This window comes from Marmota monax, unplaced genomic scaffold, assembly GCF_021218885.2.
Source record: "Marmota monax isolate L192 unplaced genomic scaffold, Marmota_monax_Labrador192_F-V1.1 WCK01_AAM20220418_F8-fsc00002, whole genome shotgun sequence".
NCBI lineage: Eukaryota > Metazoa > Chordata > Mammalia > Rodentia > Sciuridae > Marmota > Marmota monax.
Window position 1 is genome coordinate 6,347,067 of NW_026693571.1, and position 24,550 is coordinate 6,371,616.

General features: G+C 37.0%; 1 protein-coding gene across 1 annotated transcript in view; it reads right to left on the minus strand.

Moving 5' to 3' along the window:
• Positions 1 to 21,213: 21,213 nt before the first annotated feature.
• Fam241a (family with sequence similarity 241 member A) overlaps positions 21,214 to 24,550 on the minus strand; it is a 34,587-nt gene continuing 31,250 nt past the window's right edge. The window contains exon 2 of the mRNA XM_046459173.1: positions 21,214 to 23,788. Coding sequence (XP_046315129.1) covers positions 23,543 to 23,788 — 246 coding nt within the window. The 3' untranslated portion in view covers positions 21,214 to 23,542. The remainder of the gene's footprint in view (positions 23,789 to 24,550) is intronic.

Below are 24,550 nucleotides of genomic sequence, written 5' to 3' on the forward strand. Positions count from 1 at the left end.
CTCCTGAGTTAGAAAACATCACATCTGGTCAAGACCAGGTAATATGGACATAAGTAAAAAAGTCAAGGAATTAGAAAATAACATTTATATTAATTCAGACTCATTATCTTTAATCCTCAGAACATTTCAACAAGGCATTATAATTAAGAAAATTGAAACACCTGATTTTAGGAGCTAGGGACACTGAGATTTAAACTCAAGTCTGTTTTGTTCTAGTGTCTATGCTCTACCCTGATTTATGCAGTTCTCTGAACATGAGTAGTTCTGAGCTTACACAAAAACCCGATGCAGAAGTTTTTCAGTTTTCACTGAATCTCTAAGTGAGCAAAGCAAAGGTTCTTGGTGGCAGAAGTGCAGAAGAGAACATCTAAAACTCGATTTTTAAAAGTAGGGGGAAAAGTTCAGTGTTTCCAAGGAGGTCAAGTAGCAACTCCTGGCAGAGGGACCCCTCAAGTGTAACCAGTTTCCAAAGCCTCTGTCTTTGCACAGCCTAAAGAATGATGCCCTGTGCTGCTCTGCCTATGCTCTGGGGGTGGGTGTAACAGGTTCTGGACAGTGGCTTGGTTGTCACTTTCTAGGAACAGTGAGGGACTTGGAGGCACTTAGATGAGAAGTAAATGCAACCATTTCTTGGGGATCATCTTCTGCTGCTAAATCCTCCTAAGTCTCCTGCAGGAGGCTGTATGACCATTATCTCCCTCAAGTGAATGTGGAAACCTAATGCTTGAAGTGCTCTACTTCTTGCCTTACACTCTGGGAGGTGCCATATTGGCAGATAGCCCATTGTCCTACTGAGATGGAAACAGTGGAGACAGCTGTGTAGGCGATAGGGTGGAGGTGACCCTAATGGCTTCCACTGAATTTCCTTCATGTGGCTCAAGAAATGCAAATCAAAACCACTCTAAGATTTCATCTCACTCCAGTCAGAATGGCAGCTATTAGGAAGACAAACAACAATAGGTGTTGTTGAGGATGTGGGGAAAAAGGTAGACTCATACACTGCTGGCAGGACTGCAAATTGGTGCAGCCAATATGGAAAGCAGTATGGAGATTTCTTGGAAAATTGGGAATGGAACCACCATTTGACCCAGCTATCCCTTTCCTCAGTCTATACCCAAAGGACTTAAAACCAGCATATTACAGGGACATAGCCACATCAATGTTTATAGCAACACAATTCACAATAGCTAAACTGTGAAACCAACCTAGATGCCCTTCAATAGATGAATGGATAAAAAAAATGTGGCCTATATACACAATGGAATATTACTCAGCAATAAAAGAATAAAATCATGGAAACTGCAGGTAAATGGATGGATTTAGAGAAGATAATGCTAAGTGAAGTTAGCCAATCTCAAAAAACACAAATGCCAAATGTTTTCTCTGATATAAGGAGGCTGATTCATAGTGGGATAGGGAGAGGGAGCATGGGGGGAATAGACGAACTCTAAATAGGGCAGAGGGGTGAAAGGGAAAGAAAGGGGGCACAGGGTAATTAATGATGGTTGAATGTGAGGATCACTACTGTCCAAAGTATGTGTATGAAGACATGAATTGGTGTGAATATGCTATGTATACAACCAGAGATATGAAAAATTGTGCTCTATATATGTAATAAGAATTGTAATGCATTCTGCTGTTATATATAAATAAAAAAGTTAAAAAATAATAAATGAAATAATAAATTTAAAAAAAAGAGATCAAGAAAGTAAAATTACCTGAGGAGGAGCCTGTGGACTGTCAGGAAGAGAGGAAGGAGGGAAACCATAGAGTGGTGTTCATCACCATCTTGTAGGCTCCAGGGAGGCACAGAAGCCTTGGAATGCATTTTATTTTCCTTGGAAAAGAAATAGAAACTAATCACAGGTAGAGTGCCCACTAAAATCAATGCATACTTAATAAATATTTTTATACCACTTCATGCTCATCATCTATTTATTTACGTAACTTTATTTACCATATTCAGAAGGGAACTTATAAGCACCTTTAATCTCTTGCTGTTATTTTTAAAACTTCCACATGTTTACATCTGATTTTTTCAGTTGGATTATAAACTGTGTAATAGCAAGGACCAAGTCTTATATCTTGTATTTCTTATAACACTTAATGCCTGCACTGTCTTATAGATAGAAGATACTTAGTATTTGTGGACTGAGTGATTCAGTAGAAAAATCAGACTTTTACAACCTTGCCAAAAAACAAGATTTAAAACAACAAAGCAAAAATAACAGTATAGGAAATGAATAGCAAGTCAAGTCACAAACTGCTACTCAATAGGTTCTTCCTTACACAAGTATTAGGATAAAAAATCAGTGAGAAATTTTACTTTGACTATTGTTTTGAGAAAATATTGACAAAAGCAATAAAAAATTTAAAATCTGTTTTTAAGCTAAAAAAAACCAAAACAAACAAAACACCCTTTTATGTTGTGAAATAAATCCTATGCCAAAGGAAATGAAGAAAGTAGTGATGGGAAGTGAAGTAAGCCAATCTCCAAAAAACCAAAGGCCAAATATTCTTTCTGATAAGTGGATGCTGACCCATAATGGGGGGTGGGCATAGGAAAAATGGAGGAACTTTGTTGGGGCAAAGGGGGTGGGGAGGGGGCTTGAGGGCAGAAAAGATGGTGAAATGAGATGGACATTATTACCCTAGGTTCATGTGTGACTGCACATATGGTGTGACACTACATTGTTGTGTACAACCAGAGAAATGAAAAGTTGTGCAGCAATTGTGTACAATGACTCAAAATGCATTCTGCTGTCATATATACCTAATTAGAATAAATAAATTAATTAATTTTTAATTAAAAAATGCTATCTGGGAAAAGAGTACTTTATAACTGAAGGCAATATAAAGAACTTTTCTATAAAGAAAAAAAGAAAGAAAGCAGTGATGAGCAAATTCCTTGAGAGCAGGGCCAAATTCTTTAGTTTCAGCCACTGCGTCCAGTTCCCAGGCTGCCAGGATGTGGCAAAGCCCAGTTGAGCAGGATTGCAAGGCACTTTGACTTATCATAGAAGAACTGTTTTCATTTGCTACAATAAAAGCTGCATGAGTGGTCAGGCCTGATCACAGGAGGGGAAAGAAAGCACTAAAATTAAAAATAAACAAATAAAACTCTTTTTTTTTTTTAAATTAAGATTTTAGGCTCTGCTGTTTTTTTAGTTAGGTTAAAATAGGCATTCTTGCTAATTTGAGGTTTGAAAAAATAGGATTGCTCAGCAGGTTTCTCAAAGGGCACTCATCTTGGCCTTGGATTGGGACTGTCCCTTTCTTTCCTGGCTTTCTGTTAATGGTGGTAGTGGAAGAACATCAGGGGCAGAGAACTTTCTGAAAAATGTCTTCAGAGATTCCAGAATTTAAACTTTAATAAATGATTGCTGATATACAAACAACTGAGCAAATAACTGTATAAAAATTAGGCTCAAAGGAATCAGTAACGATAAGAAGTTCTCCCTTCAAATAGTTTTCAAAGGGTTCCAACTGAACTTTCCATGACATCAAGTTTACTTTCCTAACAACAAGTAATGACCCAGGCTTGGGAGCCCTTCAGGCCCCCATAGACCAGGTGCAGTCTGAAGAAAAACAGCTCGACATCTGGGCCTTGTTATCCTTTTGTCATCCGGGCATCACTAAGTTTCCCCATCTGTGATCAGACCTGAACATTCATGCAATTTTTATTATAGCAAGTGAAAATAGTTTGGAAATTTCCATCTGAAAGGCCAACCTCTTGTGAAAAACAGTAAGAAGCATTTTATTTACTAATAGAAACTCAGGGTATTCACATTGTTCTTATATATTTTTCAGCTTTTAAATATTTCATTAATAGACAATTCTCTTTAAAAATTCTTATGCCAGGCAGGTAACAAGTAGAAAGTAGAGAATTTAATGCATGAATGCAAAAGTTAGCATACATTAAAAACAATCAACTTTTATTATTACAGTGTGCATGTGTTGCGTTTTAGAAAATAAATTAAGCAAAACTGATAAATAAAAATATATGTCAGATTACACCTTACTAAGTCTCCTGAAAAATGTATCTAAAAATTAAAAATATGTAAATAATACAAAAATTCAGAATAAATATACATAAATATTTAACCAAAGTCAAGGTATGTTTTCAACATCATCCAATAATATTTTCCTTCTCTCAGAATTAGATTAAGTTGGGAAAGCAGGGCACAGTGCAATTTCTAGAGGGCAGGGGTCAAAAATAGACTGTAGATGCTTTTTCCTCCATTTGGTCTCCTGTACCATGTGCACATATCATTCACAATCACAATTGGATAGTTAGGATATCTGACCTTCAATAAATGATAGAGCATATTGGAAATATTCAGACAGAAGTGTTTTTAAATTCTAACAAACCAGAAGATCTCTTAATGAGGAGAAAACAGGTGCTGCTGTCAGAAGCAGTTATCAAACTTTGTGAAGCCTTATACTCCAGAGAGTACTCAGCACCTGCTCTTTTCCCCTGAGGAGGACTTCTTAGTGATAAGCTGATATATTGAGGAGGTCCCATGGTTGGGCATGAATACAAATGGAGGTTGCCAGGCTGCGGGACACATCCCTGTATGCTTTCTCTCTAGGGTCCTTGAAGGCCACTGAGGTCCCTTGATATCCATGTGGGAAGCTGTCCTGGAAAGAGATGTTTCCAGCCTAAGAACTCTCTTAGTAGACTGACTCTTAGACTATTTGGGGGTTGGTGTGAAAAGGAAACAGTGTTCTAGTCTGTTCTGTTCAGAGTATATCAGAAGACTGCCATTGTGAGGCTTTTGAGGACTTCTGAGCTAGTAGACACTGTTGTCCTTACAGCCTGCCAACTTCCACAGTGTTTGGAGGCACCATGAAAGGCTACCTGGGATCTCTAGATGAGCCTGTGACCCCATTCCCAAACCCAAAGACACTGGAAAAAGTATGTTGAACTCAAAGACTCTCTTGGGCATGAGCTAATGGTTTTATACTAGGACATTTAAATTCTTATTCCTTCCCCCTTCCTTGGAAATATTATTAAACATTAATCAAATGCTCACATGGGAAGTTGTGGATCAATATTTTTTTGAGAGTGTAAATTAATATGAATTTTATATTGTGCTATAAAATAATGTATAAAAAGAGGAAGTCAAAAAACTCATGCTGTCTGATAACAAAATTACATTTATAGAAAAGGGGATAAATAATGTGATTACTGATGCTATTACAGGTTCAAGTAGAATTTGTTAAAATAATTATTTAGAAAAACAAAGTTTTAATTTTATTATAGTTTTAGATTTGTAGAAAAGTTGCAAATATACAGAGGATTCTTGTATATACACCATCAAATTTCTCCTACTGTTAACTTCTTCATACCTACAGTATAGTATATATGTTAAAAATGATGAATCAATATTGATACATTGTTATTAACTGAAGCCCATGCTTTATTCAGAATGCCTTAGTTTTCTGTGTCAGGATCCTATCGAAGGCACCATATTACATTTCATTTTTATGTCTCCTTTATTTTCACTGGTCTGTCACAGTGTCTCAGACTTTCTTGTTTTTGATGACCTTGGCAGTTCTGAGAAGCACTGGTCAGGTATTTTGTAGAATGGGCCTCCTTTTGGGTTCGTCACATATTTTTCTCATAATTGTCTTGGGCTTATGGTTTCTCAAGGGGCACAAGTAAAGTATCATTCCTCTCCTACCCTGTCAAGGGCACATGCCACCACCCTGACCGACACACTGAGCCTATTAAGCTTGATAACCTAGCAGAAATAGTTTTTGTCATATTTCTTCACTGTCAAATTGCCCCCCCCCATTCCCTTTCATACTGTATTTTTTGAAAATTAAAAACCCATCCTGGGAGTTTTGTTCCACCTTCTTGATGGGGCAGTGTCTCTGTAAATTATTTGGAATTCTTCTGTACAGGCAATTTATCTATTCTCCCCTACTAATTTATTTATGCAATCATTTATTTTTATCAGGATAAACTCATGAACACTTACTTCATATTTTGTGTTTAATACTACTTTATATGTTCTGCTGCTCTGATTGTTTCAGCTTTGGTTCTTGGGAGATCTTTCTTTCTTTTTTTTTTTTTTTCATGGTACCATGGATGGAACCCATGGGCTCTTAACCACTGAACCACATTTCCACTCCTTTTTTTGTATTTTGTTTTGAAGCAGGGTCTCACTGAGTGGCTTAGGGGCATTGCTAAATTGCTGAGACTGGCTTTAAACTCGCCATTCTCTGCCTCAGACTCCTGAGCCACTGGGATTATAGACGTGCACCCAACTTTGGGAGCTTTTTCAATTGGCTCTTATACCTGCACCCCATCCCCATCCCCATGTATCTGTGTGTAGTGTGTGTGTGTGTGTGTGTGAGTGTGTGTGATTTTTAACACTTCTTTACTTTCTGGTACTACAAGATGTTTCAGGTTCATCTTGTATATTCCCTGCAAATGACTAGAATCAGTCATTTCTCTAGGGAGCATTGCATCTTTTATTGGAGAGTGGCCTTAGAAACAAAGATCTGGGGGCTAGTATGCTGGTTGCTACTGGAATGTTGTTGCTTCTAGGACCTCTCAACTTGGAAAGACATGAATGTATACCCACTCCCAGTACACATATATACATCTATAATTATTTCTATATTGATTCATCTGTGTCTATATTAAGCTAAAGATGAGTTCATACTAATGTCCCTTGCTCTGCATTTAAAGAAAAAAGTTGGCAACAGATGGTGTCTTACAGCAAATTCTATTTCAGTTTGCTATGATTATAAAATCTACTAAAAAAAATCAGTGTCTTAAGTCCATTCTCTAGGCCTCCTCTGAGGATTAGATGGTATGGACATCACAGTTCTAGAAACACAGCCCTGCCTGGAACAGAAGAACAGTAATCATCAGGAGAAAGAGAAAGTTGGGCAGGAGTTGCAATCATCTTGCTCTTTGACTAGATGACAAAGGAGACATCTAATAGGAAGTGTGGATGTTCTCTGAGAATTCACTAGTCCCATTTTCCTGCTATGAGTATTTCTGGCAGTCTTTAACAAAGAGACATGAATCATCTGGTAAAGAGAGCAGTTTCAGTAGCACTTTGTCTTACTCTATTTGGCAAACATGAGGGTGCACCACCCTGCATCAGGAAATGGTGCTAGCAAAGTACCTGTAACCTAAAACAAGTATTAAAGTGCAGGCTTTTTTGTTTCTAGGTCTTCCTGCCATTGCAAAAATAATGCCTTTGTTACTTACCCTGGAGCTTTTGCAAGCGAGGCCGGTGGAAGAAAGCCTGCATCATGGACTTGGGTGTCAATGATATAATCCAGGAAAGAAAAGTTCAGTTCATTTCTATTCAGAGAGAGGTGATTGTGAAGATCAGGTAGCCAGGCATGGAGTTCTCAAAAAATTACTCTTTTAACTCAAAGAATGAAGAAATACCTAAGGAGAGCTCTATTTAGCCAAGATCAGATCTTTTTGAGCATCTTATGAAAATACCTACAAACATAATTTGACAGTTAAGGAAATGTGGAAGAACCAGTTTTGTAATGCAATAAGAGATGGCACTAACGATATGCCATAGCTTTTCATAAAAATTCATATATATAAACATCTGATTTGAGAAACTTCTACTTTTCAGTGTGGAGAATTACTTGAAAGGAAATTAAATATGAAAGGGGAGTGCAGAATGGAAAACCTAATTGAAGGTTTGCTACAACAGAGAAAGGCTAAGATCATGATCTGTATTAGGCAGTGTTTTCACAGACTAAAAAGATAAGACCTTGCAAAAATCTTAATAATACTCTTCTTAATGCTACATATTAATCACCTTTCTTGGCTTATACTATCTTCTTATAAACACAATGTATCCATTGTGTTGTCATGGGTTGGATATTTTTAGGTGAGAATACTGGTGTAGGCTACATATTTTGAGTAGAGATTACACTGGTTACAATTTTATGTAACTTGTTCAAACATTTTTAAGTGTGTATTGAAAATATAGACCAATGGAGTAATTCAAAATTATACTTTGAAAACAAAGCAAGGCACTATATGTGATTGTATAAACACATCATAATAATCTTGGCATATGCAATGGAGTAAAAATGCTATTTTCCGAATTGATTTCATTTGGTAAATGACTAAACCCACAGCAGAATTTTGTGTGCTTTGCTGAATGTGGTTTTGCACCTAAATTTACTAAGAAAAGGGCAACAGAAAATGCATGGTATTGTGGTAAGCGTTTAAAGAAAATGAAGCATCTTGTTGAAGAATGTGCACAGAGGACATTCCATTTCTGTCCATCAACTCTTTGGGTTCTTTATTCCTTAATTTTATGATCATTTTAATGGAAAAAAGCACTGAGAGTTGAAATTAAAAAGAGAGTTCACAAAGATTTCAATCATGCAAGAATTGGAAACAAGATATAATAGAATTCCCTCATATCTCTCTCTCTTTTGATAGCAACAAAACAACTAAACCTTTTATGACTCAGCATGTGACTTCTCCATGGACAGTGGAAGGCATCACCTTTCTTTGTTTATATTTAATAATAATGACTAGAATTTATGCAAAGTTTGCTCTATGGAAGGCACTGTGATAACATATGCAATAATTTATTCAGTCATAATAATCACCCCATTTCAGACATGAGGGATTTGAAGTTTAAAGAGGTGTAGGTATGATTTGTACAAACTGTACTGTTAGTAAATAGCAGAGCCAAGTCTTAAAATTCAAGTCTGACATAAAAAGATCTTTTTATCTACAAGTTTGTTTGGACATTGCTGTAACATGTTTCTATAAGCAAAGGGAAAATCATGCCTAAACATTGCTGTAGTTTAGCACATAACTGGCTTGGAGCCATTGTCTTGCTTACTCTTGCCCACTCTGAAAATTCCAAGGATAAAAATAGCAGCTAAAATTACTCTTAGGGTCTCCCCAAACTATGGATTAAGACTAGAGGAAGCTCTTTTTAAGTGCCTACTAAATTACCAAATCTGGCTGCTGAGATCGTTTGTGCTAAAAATAAATAGGAAAATCATGATTAGGGCCAAATTTCCAAGTCATAAATCAGTTGCAATGGCATGTTAGGGTGGGGGTAGGGGGCACAGGATATGGTTTTTTTATAAATGAGTTCTTCTCTCTTATTGAAAAATCTCATTTCAAGCACGCTCCAAAAGCTTGAGAATTAAAACTGCTTTGGGAACTTGGCAAAGGAGTCCGAAAGCACAAACCAGAGTGTTGGAAACATCTACATCTAGGCTTGAATCTATCCGTCTCCACAGATATGCCCTGATGGTTTGTCCTGGTGTCTTATAAATGTCATTTGAAGGACTTATTAATTTAAATATATAAAATCTCATGGATTTCCTATTTTAGGGAGTGGCCTTTTCTGTCAATCATTTGTTCACCTATTCCAAATATTCTCAGGTCTTTGTTGGACCTTGGACATACTGTTGAATCAACTAGAGCTTTATCATACTTGAAGAACTGATTCTCATAAGAGAAGCCGGGCAACACAACAGAAAAGCTGTAACCCTCAATTTATTTTTAGCCATCTTGAACAAGTTAATGGTTTAAATTAGTCACTTCCATACTGTACTCTCAAGAACAGGGTTTTTGGAAGTGACTCAGGTACCACAGAGTGTGAGATAAGAAAAGAATGGAGACTACATTAGATGCTGTTATGCTGCTCAGATCCTCCCTTCCAAACTGAAGCCTTTACTTTGATAGCTGCTGGGAGTGTGGCTTGGTGACAGCCTCCAGCTGTTGGCCCTTTTTGAAAATTGCTTTTGGCTGAAGAGAGCTGCCTTCTCTCAGCATGTGACAACCTTGAAGGACCATGGGCATTTTAGAGCACTTAATAGGGTCACTGAGGCCTGTTGTGAGTGGATGTTTAACTCCCTTTGCCCAACTCTGCTTTCACTGTACTCAGCTGTTGATTCCAGAGCACTCCCCACTACAATTCCTGCATTCTTGAGTCTGCTTCTCAGAGAACTTGACATACTGCAAATTCAAAGTTCTACTTTTATCATTTATGTGAATGTATGTGGTCTCTGACTTACATGATTCAACTTATTTTTCAACTTTACAGTTGTGTAAAAGCAAGATGCATTCAGTAGAAACAGTATTTTGAATTTTGATCTTTTCCTGGGCTAGCAATATGAGCATGACACTCTTCGTGAGATGTTAGGTGCTGGCAGCGAGCCACACTTCTCAGTCACGCAATTATGAGGGTTAACAATAGTGTGCTGTTGTTAAACTCTGATGTTATGTAGGTTTAAGTGTACTAAATGCATTTTTTTTCACTTGCATAAGGTATTCTGTATTTACATTGAACTTGTTAGGATATAACCATGGTAAGTTGAGAAGTATCTGTCTATTGGGTAGTCATGTAAGATTTCACTTAAAGTAAACAAAATACCTTTGAAAGCCATTGGTTTCACGATTAAACAAATGCTTCACCTAATACGAAAAATTATCATATTAACCATGTTTTATGGAAGACCAATTTATTTTAGTTCATCTTTTAAACCAATATCCAGGGAGCATGTTTCCATTTTGTAATTGTTTCTTCTTAACTTTATTAATGTCATATTTATAAACATTATAAACATAATCTACACCTCTTAAAATAGAAAAGTGCATTAAATAATAAAATCATCACTATTTTTAATATTACATATTACATTTGAATGTTCTTAAAACCAGGAAAACAACAAACAAAACAATTATGACATACCAGAAAGGGGCATTCAGTGCACAGCATATATTCTCAAATATAAATAATCCTCTACTCCCAGAAAAATAATTCCTAAGATTTTTGTCTAAAGTCAATTATGGTGTTATTAAGTAAAATTGTATATACACTTCTAATTTCTTCCATTTAAAAACATTTCATATTAAAAGTAATAATCAACTAAACTCTGTAATACAGGGGTAAGCCAATAATAAAAAGGCCCAGTTTAGGATGAAAGTCACTGTTTTTTGTGGTGATTTGGAAATTCCCAATTAATGAAGTTGATGAAAAATTAAGTGGTAGACTTTAATTGCTGGAGAGATAACTTGAACTTTGTAGGTATTTGAATGCTAATGTTCTGGATTTTCATTTGCTTCATCAGAATTCACTCAATAATTCTAACTTATACAATAGTCAAGGCAACAGAAAAGAAATACAGCTTGGAGGCAGAGGCTGATCTTGATTTTCCTAATTCTCTATTGCCTGAGAAGCCATCTACACACATCAGGCCTTGGCTTTGTACTTCAGCAATGGAGATGAGGAAAGCACACATATCTAGTCAATCTCAGGTGTGCTGTTGCTTTGGTCATTTCAAACTCGATGTGACAGCAATTAACAGATTAGGACATGCTATAGGTAGTCAAAAGAGATACTCAGAATGCAGGGTTGTAAAAGAGTCTTATTTATTAGAAAGAATAACAAAGTACTTTTATACACATGTTATGTAACATATAAAGTCTGGGCTATTAGGCTCCAGGGTAATAGTGAATTTATTATAGAACCTAAAATACCAAGCTTAAATACTTAAGAATTCCTGCTTACAGCTAGAGTTATTTTTTTTAATTTAAGTTTAGTAGATAAAGGTCTATTGAAAAATACTGCAAAAATATGAAATTTCAATAGCATCAGTGACCATATGTATTGTAAAACTCTCTTTCTGGAGAAATAGTGAATTGACCTAGCCCAATAACAATACATTTTCTCCTAAAAAATGCAAGTGTATATAGCAATACTGTATACATATATGCAAACAACAATATTCTTCCATCAAAAGTGAATAACCCTTAAAAATTATAATGTATACAGCAGACCACTCTATGCACAAAAACTATATTTTGGAGTCAAAGAACAGTAAAGTACAACCAACTGTAGATCTTCTTTGTTAATGGACCATGGGAAGAACATTAAAACACAAATAAACAAAGTTAGTTTATTTATTTGACAAATATTTTGAGCACATATCATGTGCCAGGTGTTGTGTTTGGCACTGACAATGCAATTGTGGACATGACAGGCATGTTCTCTGCTCTTGTGAAATCTATTGTCTAATGGAGGAAGCTGACAAATAGGCTATTACAATATAGCATGAGAAGTGCTAATAGGGAAAGTACTGAGTTCCACATGATGAGGAAGCAAACACATAGAGAGAAACTAAAACTAGATTTAAAGGAGTCAGAGTTTTCCTGGAGGACATGCTGTCCAAGTTGAGGACTTAAGAGTATGCAGATATAGGTCATTCTGGTGAGGTTAAAGAAAGAAGGGAAAGTATGTACAAAATTTGGGAAGTAAGAAAGCATGCCTCTTTCAAAACATAAACATTTCATGAAGGGCTTGTAAAATGTATGAAGGAATAAGACGTTTATCATAATGGTAACAAGCTGCCATTAAAAACATTTAGGCTACGGAGATTAGAGTTTTATTTTAGAAACATTACTGTATGGGGCAGCGAGAAGGGTCCCCGCCTGGCCCGGCAGACGGCCCCCACCACCCTGGCTCTCCTGGCGGCCCCGCTCGCTCTGTGATCAGCCACCCCGCCCGCCCGGCTCTTAGCCACGAGGCCGCTGCCTACCGGGTTCTACAAGCGGCCCCCGGCGGCCGGCGTGGAGAGAAGGGTCCCCGCCTGGCCTGGCAAACGGCCTGCGCCCTCCTGGCTCTGCTAACTCCCCGCCCGCACGGCTAACGGCCCCCTGCCCGCGTGGCTCTGCAAACGGCCCTGCCCACCTGGCAAATGGCCCCCCGCCGCCCTCCGGGCTCTGCTGGCGCCCCGCCCGCAGCCAGTGCCCCAGGCTCTGCAGGCGGCCCCCAGCGGCCCTGCACAGCTAGAAGGGTCCCCGCCCGGCAGACGGCCTGTGCCCTCCCAGCTCTGCTAACGGCCCCGCCCACCCGGCAAACGGCTCCCCCCACTGAGACGACGTGAAGGAAATCTAACCAAGCCTTTATGAAATAGTGAACTGGGAACTAAAACCAGAGATTGGGTCAGACCAGAGACAAGCCAGTTCCACCCCTCCCTTCGGACACTCCAGCAAGGAGGCAGGGGCCCGCCATTGCAGAGAGGGGAAGTCACCAAAGTTCAGCCAAAGAGATTCCTTCCCAGCGGAATCTACTTTAGCAGGTGTGTGACTCCCACCCGCATCAGATACAAACAACCGGGAAACTTCAAAATCTCTCCGTGGGCGTGACTATAAGGGCCAAAGGACTCTCGACCCCCAACTCCCAATACTGCCAGTGACGTGGGCGTGACTGTAGGGGCGGAGGGAAGCAGAGAAGACTCCCCACCCCCAACTCCCCCAACTGCCAACTGAGAGGGCGTGACAGTAGGGGCGGAGGGAAACAGAGGACACTCCAGACCCCCAACTCCTCCTACTGCCAGCGGAGTGGTCGTGATTGTAGGGGCTGAGGGAAGCAGATGGGATCCTCGATCCCCAAATCCCATTACCACCAGTGGCGACACCAATGGTCTTAGCCGCCAGACTCCGAAGGTTGTGCCCACCAAAGGGGTCCGGAAAAATTAAACTATTGACTCCCAGAACACAGCTCCACAGCACTGGGGCTTAGATGAATGACAGAGAGAGTGCTCAGTCATTAGGGAAATACAGCACCCAGAGGGGCTGAAAGTGTAACCAAATCCTTGGAGAACCTCCTCCGGTGCACAGGACCTGGCTGGCTGGCAGGAGGAAGGGGAGGAGGGGCCGTAGAAGTGAAACGGCTCTGGACCAACAGGATTGAGAGACTCCCAGGAGCCGCCTTACAGGGATTGCTGTTGACACATTGAGGGCAAATCTCAGCCCGGAGGGCACAGCTTTGCCTACGGGAAGAGAAGAAAATGGATCTCTAAGACCTAATTTTATTTCTTATTTTATTTTATTTTTTCTCTCCCTTTTTCCCTCTTTCTCTCCCCTTCCAAGTTTTATTGTTCTTTCCATTCTCCTCTATGCTATCTAACTCCCCCTCCTTCTTACTTTTCAAGAGCACCTTCCTTCCCCGTCCCCCCAACTTTCATCCCAAGCATTACGTCCTCCATTTCGTGTAACTGTCTAAATGCAAACAGGTGAATGTTTCGAGGCCGTCTATAGTGCTCCTAAATACCTAGCTACTACCAACACCCTGATCCAATTGACGGTTAGCATCCCCCTTCAGTAGAGCAATCTTCTAAAGTAGCCAAGACATACTAACCCGTATACCTTCATAGCACCCAACATAAAGTCCTAAGAACAAAAAACAAATCACTATATGCATACAAAATCCGGAAGCCCTTTATATATTGAATGAATCAGCTCTAAAGTACAATAAAGCCCAACATCTATAGGCATAATCTCCCACCACAAAGGAGAAACAACAGATATAAACAAAGCCAAAACAAATGTATAGGAGAAAACAGTTACAAAGCAGTCAAACAGAGCTGGAAAGTAACGTGAACAACATGAAAAAACCAGGGAAAAAAGGAGTACAGATAATGCAGGACAACTTAAATCTACAGGAGGACCTAGAAGCATCAGAAACATGGACAGGAAAAGAAATCAAGGCATACCTAACTCAGATGGAACGGAATTTTAGAGAAGACATGAGACAGCAAATCCAAGAATTGAAAGTATATTTTGAAAACCAACTAAACAAACAAATTCAAACTGCAAAGAACGAGCTTTACCATGAGATAGAGATCTTAAAAAAAAACAAACAGTGATTTTAGAAATGCAAGAAACCATAAACCAGATTAAAAATGCTAATGAGAATATTACAAATAGACTAGATCAAGTAGAAGTCAGAACATCAGATAATGAAGACAAAGTTTATCAACTTGAAAAGAATATAGTCAATACTGAAAAGATGCTTAAATCTCACGAGCAATCTATCCAAGAGATATGGGATCTCATCAAAAAACCAAATTTGAGAGTCATTGGGATAGAAGAAGGCACAGAGATTCAAGCCAAAGGAATGGACAACCTATTGAATGAAATAATCCTAGAAAACTTCCCAGAGATGAAAGATGGAATGGATTGCCAAATCCTGGAAGCCTACAGGACCCCAAACATCCAAAACTGTAATAGGCCAAGTCCAAGACATATAATTATGAAGACAGCCAACATACAGAACAAGGAGAGAATATTAAAAGCTACGAGGGAAAGGAGGCAGATTACATTCAGGGGTAAACCAATTAGGTTAACGGCTGATTTTTCATCACAGACTTTGAAAGCGAGAAGATCCTGGAACAATGTATTTCAAACGCTGAAAAATAATGGATTCCAACCAAGAATACTGTATCCAGCAAAATTAAGCTTCAGATTTGACAATGAAATTAAAATCTTTCACGATAAACAAAAGCTAAAAGATTCCGCAGCCAGAAAACCAGCACTGCAAAGCATTTTGGGCAAAATTCTACAAGAAGAGGAATGGAAAAACAGTGCCCAAAACCAACAGCGGGAGGTATCTCAGTAAAGGGGGAGGAAAACAACCAAAAAGTAAAAACTAGCCAAACTAAAATAAATAAATAAATAAACATGACTGGAAGTACAAATCATATTTCAATTGTAACCTTAAATGTTAATGGACTAAACTCACCAATCAAGAGACACAGGCTGGTAACCTGGATCAAAAAAACAAATCCAACAATATGCTGCCTTCAGGAGACTCATATGATAGGAAAAGACATACACAGGCTGAAGGTGAAAGGTTGGGAAAAATCATACCACTCACATGGCCCTCGGAAGCAAGCAGGAGTGGCCATACTCATATCGAATAAAATCAACTTCAAACCTAAGTTAATCAAAAGGGATAAAGAAGGACACTATATCCTGTTAAAAGGAACTATTCACCAACAAGACATAACAATTATCAATTTATATGCACCAAATAATGGTGCAGCAACGTTCATAAAACAAACTCTCCTCAAGTTCAAGAGTCAAATTGACCACAACACAATAATTATGGGTGACTTCAATACACCGCTCTCGCCATTAGACAGATCCTCCAGACAAAAGCTGAATAAAGAAACTATAGAACTCAATGACACAATCAATAACCTAGACTTAACCGACATATATAGAATATATCAACCATCATCAAGTGGATACACGTTCTTCTCAGCAGCACATGGATCGTACTCAAAGATAGATCATATATTATGCCATAGGGCAACTCTTAGTAAATATAAAGGAGTGGAGATAATACCATGCACCATATCTGATCATAATGGAATGAAACTGGAAATCAATGAAAAAAGAAGGAAGGAAAAATCCTGCATCACATGGAAAATAAACAATATGTTACTGAATGATCAATGGGTTACAGAAGACATAAAGGAGGAAATCAAAAAATCCTTAGAGATAAACGACAATTCAGACACAACATACCGGAATCTATGGGACACAATGAAAGCAGTTTTAAGAGGGAAATTCATTTCCTGGAGTTCATTCCTCAAAAAAAGAAAAAACCAACAAATAAACGAACTCACACTACATCTCAAAACCCTAGAAAAGGAAGAGCAAAACAACAGCAAATATAGCAGAAGACAAGAAATAATTAAAATCAGAGCGGAAATCAACGAAATTCAAACAAAAAAAACCATTGAAAAAATTGATAAAACTAAAAGTTGGTTCTTTGAAAAAATAAATAAGATCGACAGACCCTTAGCCATGCTAACGAAGAGAAGAAGAGAGAAAACTCAAATCACTAACATACGGGATGAAAAAGGCAATATCACAACAGACACTACAGAAATACAGAAGATAATTAGAAAGTATTTTGAAACCCTATATTCTAATAAAATAGAAGACAGTGAAGACATCGATAAATTTCTTAAATCATATGAGCTGCCCAGATTGAGTCAGGAAGACACACACAATTTAAACAGACCAATAACAAAGGAAGAAATAGAAGAAGCCATCAAAAGACTACCAACCAAAAAAAGCCCTGGACCAGATGGGTATACAGCGGAGTTTTACAAAACCTTCAAAGAAGAATTAATACCAATACTTTTCAAGCTATTTCAAGAAATAGAAAACGAAGGAGCTCTTCCAAATTCATTCTATGAGGCCAACATCACCCTGATCCCGAAACCAAAGACACTTCAAAGAAAGAAAACTACAGACCAATATCTCTAATGAACATAGATGCAAAAATTCTCAATAAAATCCTGGTGAATCGAATACAAAAGCATATCAAAAAAATTGTGCACCATGATCAAGTAGGATTCATCCCTGGGATGCAAGGTTGGTTCAATATACGGAAATCAATAAATATTATTCACCACATCAATAGACTTAAAGATAAGAACCATATGATCGTCTCGATAGATGCAGAAAAAGCATTCGACAAAGTACAGCATCCTTTTATGTTCAAAACACTAGAAAAACAGGGGATAACAGGAACTTACCTCAACATTGTAAAAGCTATATATGCTAAGCCTCAGGCTAGCATCATTCTAAATGGAGAAAAACTGAAGGCATTCCCGCTAAAATCTGGAACAAGACAGGGATGCCCTCTCTCACCACTTCTATTTAATTTAGTCCTTGAAATACTAGCCAGAGCAATTAGACAGACAAAAGAAATTAAAGGCATAAAAATAGGAAAAGAAGAACTTAAAATATCACTATTTGCGGACGATATGATCCTATACCTAGCAGACCCAAAAGGCTCTACAAAGAAACTACTAGAACTAATAAATGAATTCAGCAAAGTGGCAGGATATAAAATCAACACGCATAAATCAAAGGCATTCCTGTATATCAGCAACAAAACTTCTGAAATGGAAATGAGGAAAACCACCCCATTCACAATATCCTCAAAAAAAATAAAATACTTGGGAATCAACCTAACAAAAGAGGTGAAAGATTTATACAATGAAAACTACAGAACCCTAAAGAGAGAGATAGAAGAAGATCTTAGAAGATGGAAAAATGTACCCTGTTCATGGATAGGCAGAACCAACATCATCAAAATGGCGATATTACCCAAAGTTCTCTACAGGTTCAACGCAATGCCAATCAAAATCCCAACGGCATTTCTGGTAGAAATAGATAAAGCTATCATGAAATTCATATGGAAAAACAAAAGACCCAGAATTGCAAAAGCAATTCTAAGCAGGAAGTGTGAATTGGGAGGTATAGCGATACCAGATTTCAAACTGTACTACAGAGCAATAGTAACAAAAACAGCATGGTACTGGTACCAAAACAGGCAGGTGGATCAATGGTACAGAATAGAGGACACAGAGACCAATCCACAAAATTACAACTTTCTTATATTTGATAAAGGCGCTAAAAGCATGCAATGGAGAAAGGATAGCATCTTCGACAAATGGTGCTGGGAAAACTGGAAATCCATATGCAACAAAATGAAGCTGAACCTCTTTCTCTCGCCATGCACAAAAGTAAATTCAAAATGGATCAAGGACCTAGATATCAAATCAGAGACTCTGCACCTGATAGAAGAAAAAGTTGGCTCCGATCTACACATTGTGGGGTCGGGCTCCAAATTCCTTAATAGGACACCCATAGCACAAAAGTTAATAACTAGAATCAACAAATGGGACTTATTTAAACTAAAAAGTTTTTTCTCAGCAAGAGAAACAATAAGAGAGGTAAATAGGGAACCTACATCCTGGGAACAAATCTTTACTCCTCACACTTCAGACAGAGCCCTAATATCCAGAATATACAAAGAACTCAAAAAATTAAACAACAAGATAACAAACAACCCTATCAACAAATCGGCGAAGGACCTGAACAGACACTTCTCAGAGGAGGACATACAATCTATCAATAAGTACATGAAAAAATGCTCACCATCTCTAGCAGTCAGAGAATTGCAAATCAAAACCACCCTAAGATACCATCTCACTCCAGTAAGATTGGCAGCTATTATGAAGTCAAGCAACAATAAGTGCTGGCGAGGATGTGGGGAAAAGGGTACACTTGTACATTGCTGGTGGAACTGCAAACTGGTGCGGCCAATATGGAAAGCAGTATGGAGATTCCTAGGAAAGCTGGGAATGGAACCACCATTTGACCCAGCTATCGCCCTTCTCGGTCTATTCCCTGAGGACCTTAAAAGAGCATACTATAGGGATACTGCCACATCAATGATCATGGCAGCACAATTCACAATAGCTAGACTTTGGAATCAACCCAGATGCCCTTCAATAGATGAATGGATTAAAAAACTGTGGCATTTATACACAATGGAGTATTACGCAGCACTAAAAAATGACAAAATCATGGATTTTGCAGGGAAATGGATGGCATTAGAGCAGATTATGCTAAGTGAAGCTAGCCAATCCTTAAAAAACAAATGCCAAATGTCTTCTTTGATATAAAGAGAGCAACTAAGATCAGAACAGGGAAGAAGAGCATGAGGAAAAGATTAACATTAAACAGAGACGAGTGGGGGGAGAGAAAGGGAGAGAGAAGGGAAACTATGGAAATGGAAGAAGACCCTCATTGTTACACAAAATTACATATAAGAGTTTGTGAGGGGAAAGGGGAAAAAAAAAACAAGGGAGAGAATTAAACAACAGCAGATGGGGTAGAGAGGGAAGATGAGAGGGAAGGGGAGGGGGGATAGTAGGGGATAGGAAAGGTAGCAGAATACAACAGTCACTAATATGGTATTATGTAAAAATGTGGATGTAACTGATGTGATTCTGCAACTTGTATTTGGGGTAAAAAATGGGAGTTCATAACCCACTTGAATCAAATGTATGGAAGATGATATGTCATGAGCTTTGTAATGTTTTGAACAACCAATTAAAAAAAAATAAATAAATAAAAAATAAAAGAGGTAGAAATGTAAAAAAAAAAAAAAAAGAAACATTACTGTAACTATATGGTGGAAAATGAAGGTAGGAAGACCAATCAGGATTCTAAGATAGCATTCCAGGTAAGATGCTGGTGGTAATGGATGAGGTTAGTGATGCTGGGAGAGCAGTAGGAAGGTAAAATAATTTTTTAGAAATAAAATAGAGAAGACTTGGTAATTTTTATATGTGGGGAGTGTAGGAGAAACAGGAGTTAAAGATGACAGGAACAAGTCCTATCTGAACATGGATAAGAGGAATATGTCATTTGCTGAGAAAAGAATTACAGGCAGAAAGGGTTTGGAAGGATGCTGAGCTCCTCTTTTTTGGATAGGCTTAATTTGAAATATTATGGGATAACCAGGGGCAAATATTGGGCAAGCAAATAAATGGATGAATTTTTTATTCTGTCCAGCACTCTGTTTCTGAATTGGAGATGCAGCTCAGAAACTGTTAGTATGTAAATGGCAACTGAAACCATGGTAGTGGTGACATTGTCCTAGGTGATGTGTGGAGAGATGAGAGAACAGGCTGTTGATCTGACCCCTAGGAACACCAAGAATTAAGTGTTAGGCATAGAAATAGGAGTTATGAAAGGCCCCCATATCCACTAATAATTCTGAAGCCTTAATTTGTTTATTAGTTTATATTCTTCTTGGCTACTAGATGTACTAACAGTTATAAAAGTATTACTTGACTTTTCTTTTTCCTTTACCTTGTAAAGACATAAACCAATGACAGAATTTTAAGTAACCTGAAATAAACATTTATAAAATAATTTAAAATATAATCTACACACCAAATGTCCCTTGATTGCTCAATGTCTAGTTCTATTTTGAATTTATATCACAACAGACCTTTACTTATACTGTGGTTTGTGCTTCAATAGTTCTGTAACTTATCTTTTTCTGATTGCCTGGAGAGTCTTTCATGGGTTTCCAGATCAGTGACAACCCAGGTTTTTCTCTGATCAAAACATGATTAATAGAAACATGTTTCAGAAGATAACTATGGCCCCTAATCCTCACATGGGAAAGATCAAGATACAGTTTTGGATGAAAATGGAAACATGGCCTCTAGGGGTGACTAATCAGTGGTGTGTTGATGTATTTTTAACAACTGACTTCTCAGAAAACAAAAACAAAAACAAAAACAAACCTTGATTTATAGTGTTTGTCAATTTTTATGGTATAAATACTCCCACCACAGCCAATGTAAGCTACCAGCTTGATATCATTAAAGGCAGAAAAGAAAAAATGTACACAATTTGTTCCCATAAGCTAGTGCAAGCTGGCTCCAGCACACACTTGGACTAAGAAAGATGTAACTGGTGAATAGATAAAAGAAAACACCTTGTATAAGACAGCAAGATATGAAAGGACTGAATTCTACAAAATATTCAGCTTTTACTTTAAAGAAAATTGATTACTCATGTGTACAGTCAGTTTATTTCTGGATTTTGACCTTTTCTTTGAATTGAGGGCTGACAGCATGGTGATGTATATATTAATAATCTAATGGCCTTAGCATTGTAACTTCTATTTCTTTATTCATAAGCAACAACAGTTTCTATAAATGGCTTATATTTGCCATTGAAATGACTGAGAATAATTTTCAATCTACTTTTTTTATACCATGAACCAAAGAAATTTTACCAATTTCATTTTAGGATATCAGTACAATCTACATTATAATATTTCACAAAAGAAAATATTTTATTTCCATCAAATAACTATTTTTTTCCCATATCAAACCAATAACATATATAGAAAGAAGAGCAGCAAAATAGTTCTTACTTCTTTATATAATTTAATAATACCCTATTAACACCAGTGTGCAGATGCACAGTATTGACAGTATACTAAATAATATTTAGTATATTAAAACTTCCTTTTAAAATATTTTCAACAGTAGGTACTGGTGGAACCATATTATTTATTATGTAGACAACATCTTTTTGTATTCCAAAGGGAAATTAAAATCCCTGGTAACATTAGAAAAAAATTACTTATTAATATTTTATGCAGATATACAAAATCTCCTAATAACTTCTATTGTACACAAATGAAAACACCTTTTCAAACAACTTGCACTTACACTGAGCTCATAAAGGTTACTATAAAAATACTGCAGACCCAATAAAAACACAATGAAATATACAAAGTCTTCTGTTTTTTAAAAGTCAATTTTAAAAGGCCTGTATTTATACAAACAAATGTACAATACATTTTAGTGCCCCTGACTGGTGTTTTTGTTTAGTATTGTCTGATTTTAGAAATGTAAGTTCAGTGTTTTTCATTATTTTCTGCTTCAGAATGGAAGACACTGAGAATTCACAGAATAATTTTAAAAACTGGATTGGGTAAAAACTTTATAAAGTAGAATATTAAACACTCTACATATAGTAGTTATTGACCTACCCAAGATAAAAATGCCCCAGAGTCCTATTTTCCTTTTTTAACTGGAATTCCTAGATGATTATGTTAACTACCTGTCCCTTGTTTAAATAGTCTTTGAGATGAAAGTATAAAGATTTTAGGTTCTCTAACAAAATCCAAAATATCATCAAAGCCATTTCCACTTCCAAAATGTATTTTTAAAAAATGCTTATTTAAATATCAAACCCTGCAGTGCTGAATTGAGACACACTAAACACATAGATAACCAATTACTGACTTGGCTTTAGCCTTCGAAGAATATTAGAATAGGCTGGTAATTTCCAATTTTAAGTACCTAATTTTATACTGTAACATGGTACTTTCTAATAAAGACATCAAGGAAAAACGAGCTGATTTTTTTTTTCTTAGAACAATATAGTAAAATATAGAACAATTTTCTGGGGGAGAAAATCCATGCCAAGCTAGGAAATACATTGTTTTAAATCTTAAAATAATTGTTATAAAAGAACTATAAAATTATAAATAATTGAAAAAATGCACTTGAAAATGTCTCTTTAGGAAAAATATGCAACTTGTTATATACAAGAAAATATGCATTACCATAGGGTATTATCCAATTATAGGCCTGGTTTATGAAACATTTAAAAAAACTCACAAAAAGTAATTAGCACCAAAATTGTCTAAAACTTCAAATGATATACTGGAGAAATTCCAGGTCCAACTGTTGCATTATAAAAAACTTATATTCAACCTGAGAACTTTCCCCAGGAACAATAAACATATTCTTTTCAGTCTTCAGAAAATATGCTAGCTTTATACATTTTCACCACAATATTCAGGCAGTGTATATACATACATTTAACTTGGTTTGGACCAAGCAGGGACAATAGAAATATAACTAATTCCTAAATAATATGGGATTATTTGATAGAGGTGGGGGTGGAACAATTTTCCAATTAAAATTTATGTTTAGCTTGTTTCCTCCTTTTTCCTCCAAGTATTTTATTGGAACTCTTTCTAATAACTATATTGCTTAATTTGAACTCAATATCCTATGATCATTGTTTGGTGGTGTTATTAAAATTCGGCATGGGGCTAGAGGTGTCTAAATGTGGGTACAGATCACAGTAGTGAAAAAAGAGTTTTGAATAAGCTAATTTCTACTCAAAATATATAGTTAATTTTGTTATAATCAAGAGTTGAGTTTAGCTTTAAACAACATACTTATAGATTTAATTACAAAACAGCCAGCACACAACCGAAACAGGGCAAACCTTTTTGGCCTTCAAATGTATAACTTCATTGATTACATACATGGCTAACGAATGTCCACTAACAATTCATTCGGCCAAGTTTTACTGCTGCACATAAATAATGACAAGGCAAAGGACAGCAACTAGTCCAAGGGCTTGTAGGCCAAGGAACCACAGCATAAGCCAAAAGAAAATGACTATTACTGGTTCCACAATTCGTTCTCCAAAATACATCCTTGTGAAGCCCATGTTGAGGAGGCTTTTGTTCAATTCACCAAAAAGTGTTCCCATCTTTTTGTAGTCATCTCCAACAGAATCACCAGTGTGGTTTTGTGATTCTTCAATATCCTTAAAAAACAAAAAAGAAAGAAAAAACAAAACATGAACATAAAACGGGAACTATGTAAAGGACTTCAAGAATAACAACTATTTTACAGTTATTCACCTCTCAAAACAGTAGGTATACATCTGATAATCATTCTATAAATCACATTAATTTAATACAATGATATGTTCTTTTTAACTGACACATAGAATACTATCTCTGTACCCACCTTTCAAGAATATAAAAGATACTAATTCATTGATTTCTATGGAATAAACACAAACTGAACCTGCAACTACCACAACACTGACTTACAAAACTAAGGAAACAGATGATTCATTTCCATTTATTTTTTAGTTTCCTGGAACTGCACAAAGATGATTGCTTAAATGAAAAACCATGTTTGTATCTCTTGTCAGTGACCATGCTTTCAGAGCAACCTTTTCAGCCACTCCCTGTTTTGTAAGGGAGGGCTTCTGATTACTTTGTCCTGTTAAGCGTCTTTTTAGTCCTTTCCTTTGACATCAAGATTTTAATGAACTAAGACTCAGCTGACTGGAGCATATTTTGTTGTTACTATTAAGCAATCCTCGGCCATTATTGTTGTGATCTTTCAGGCTTAGTCTCAGCTAGGCAGACTTTGGGGTAAGCCCTTGCATAGCTTCATCTCCAAATGCTACAAGGTCCTAAATGCCTTTTATTAATCTCATTAGGAGAAACAACTAAGGTCAAAAGTCAGTGCCCCAGAAAATGTTCAGGTATACTCAATTATATGTATACGAATG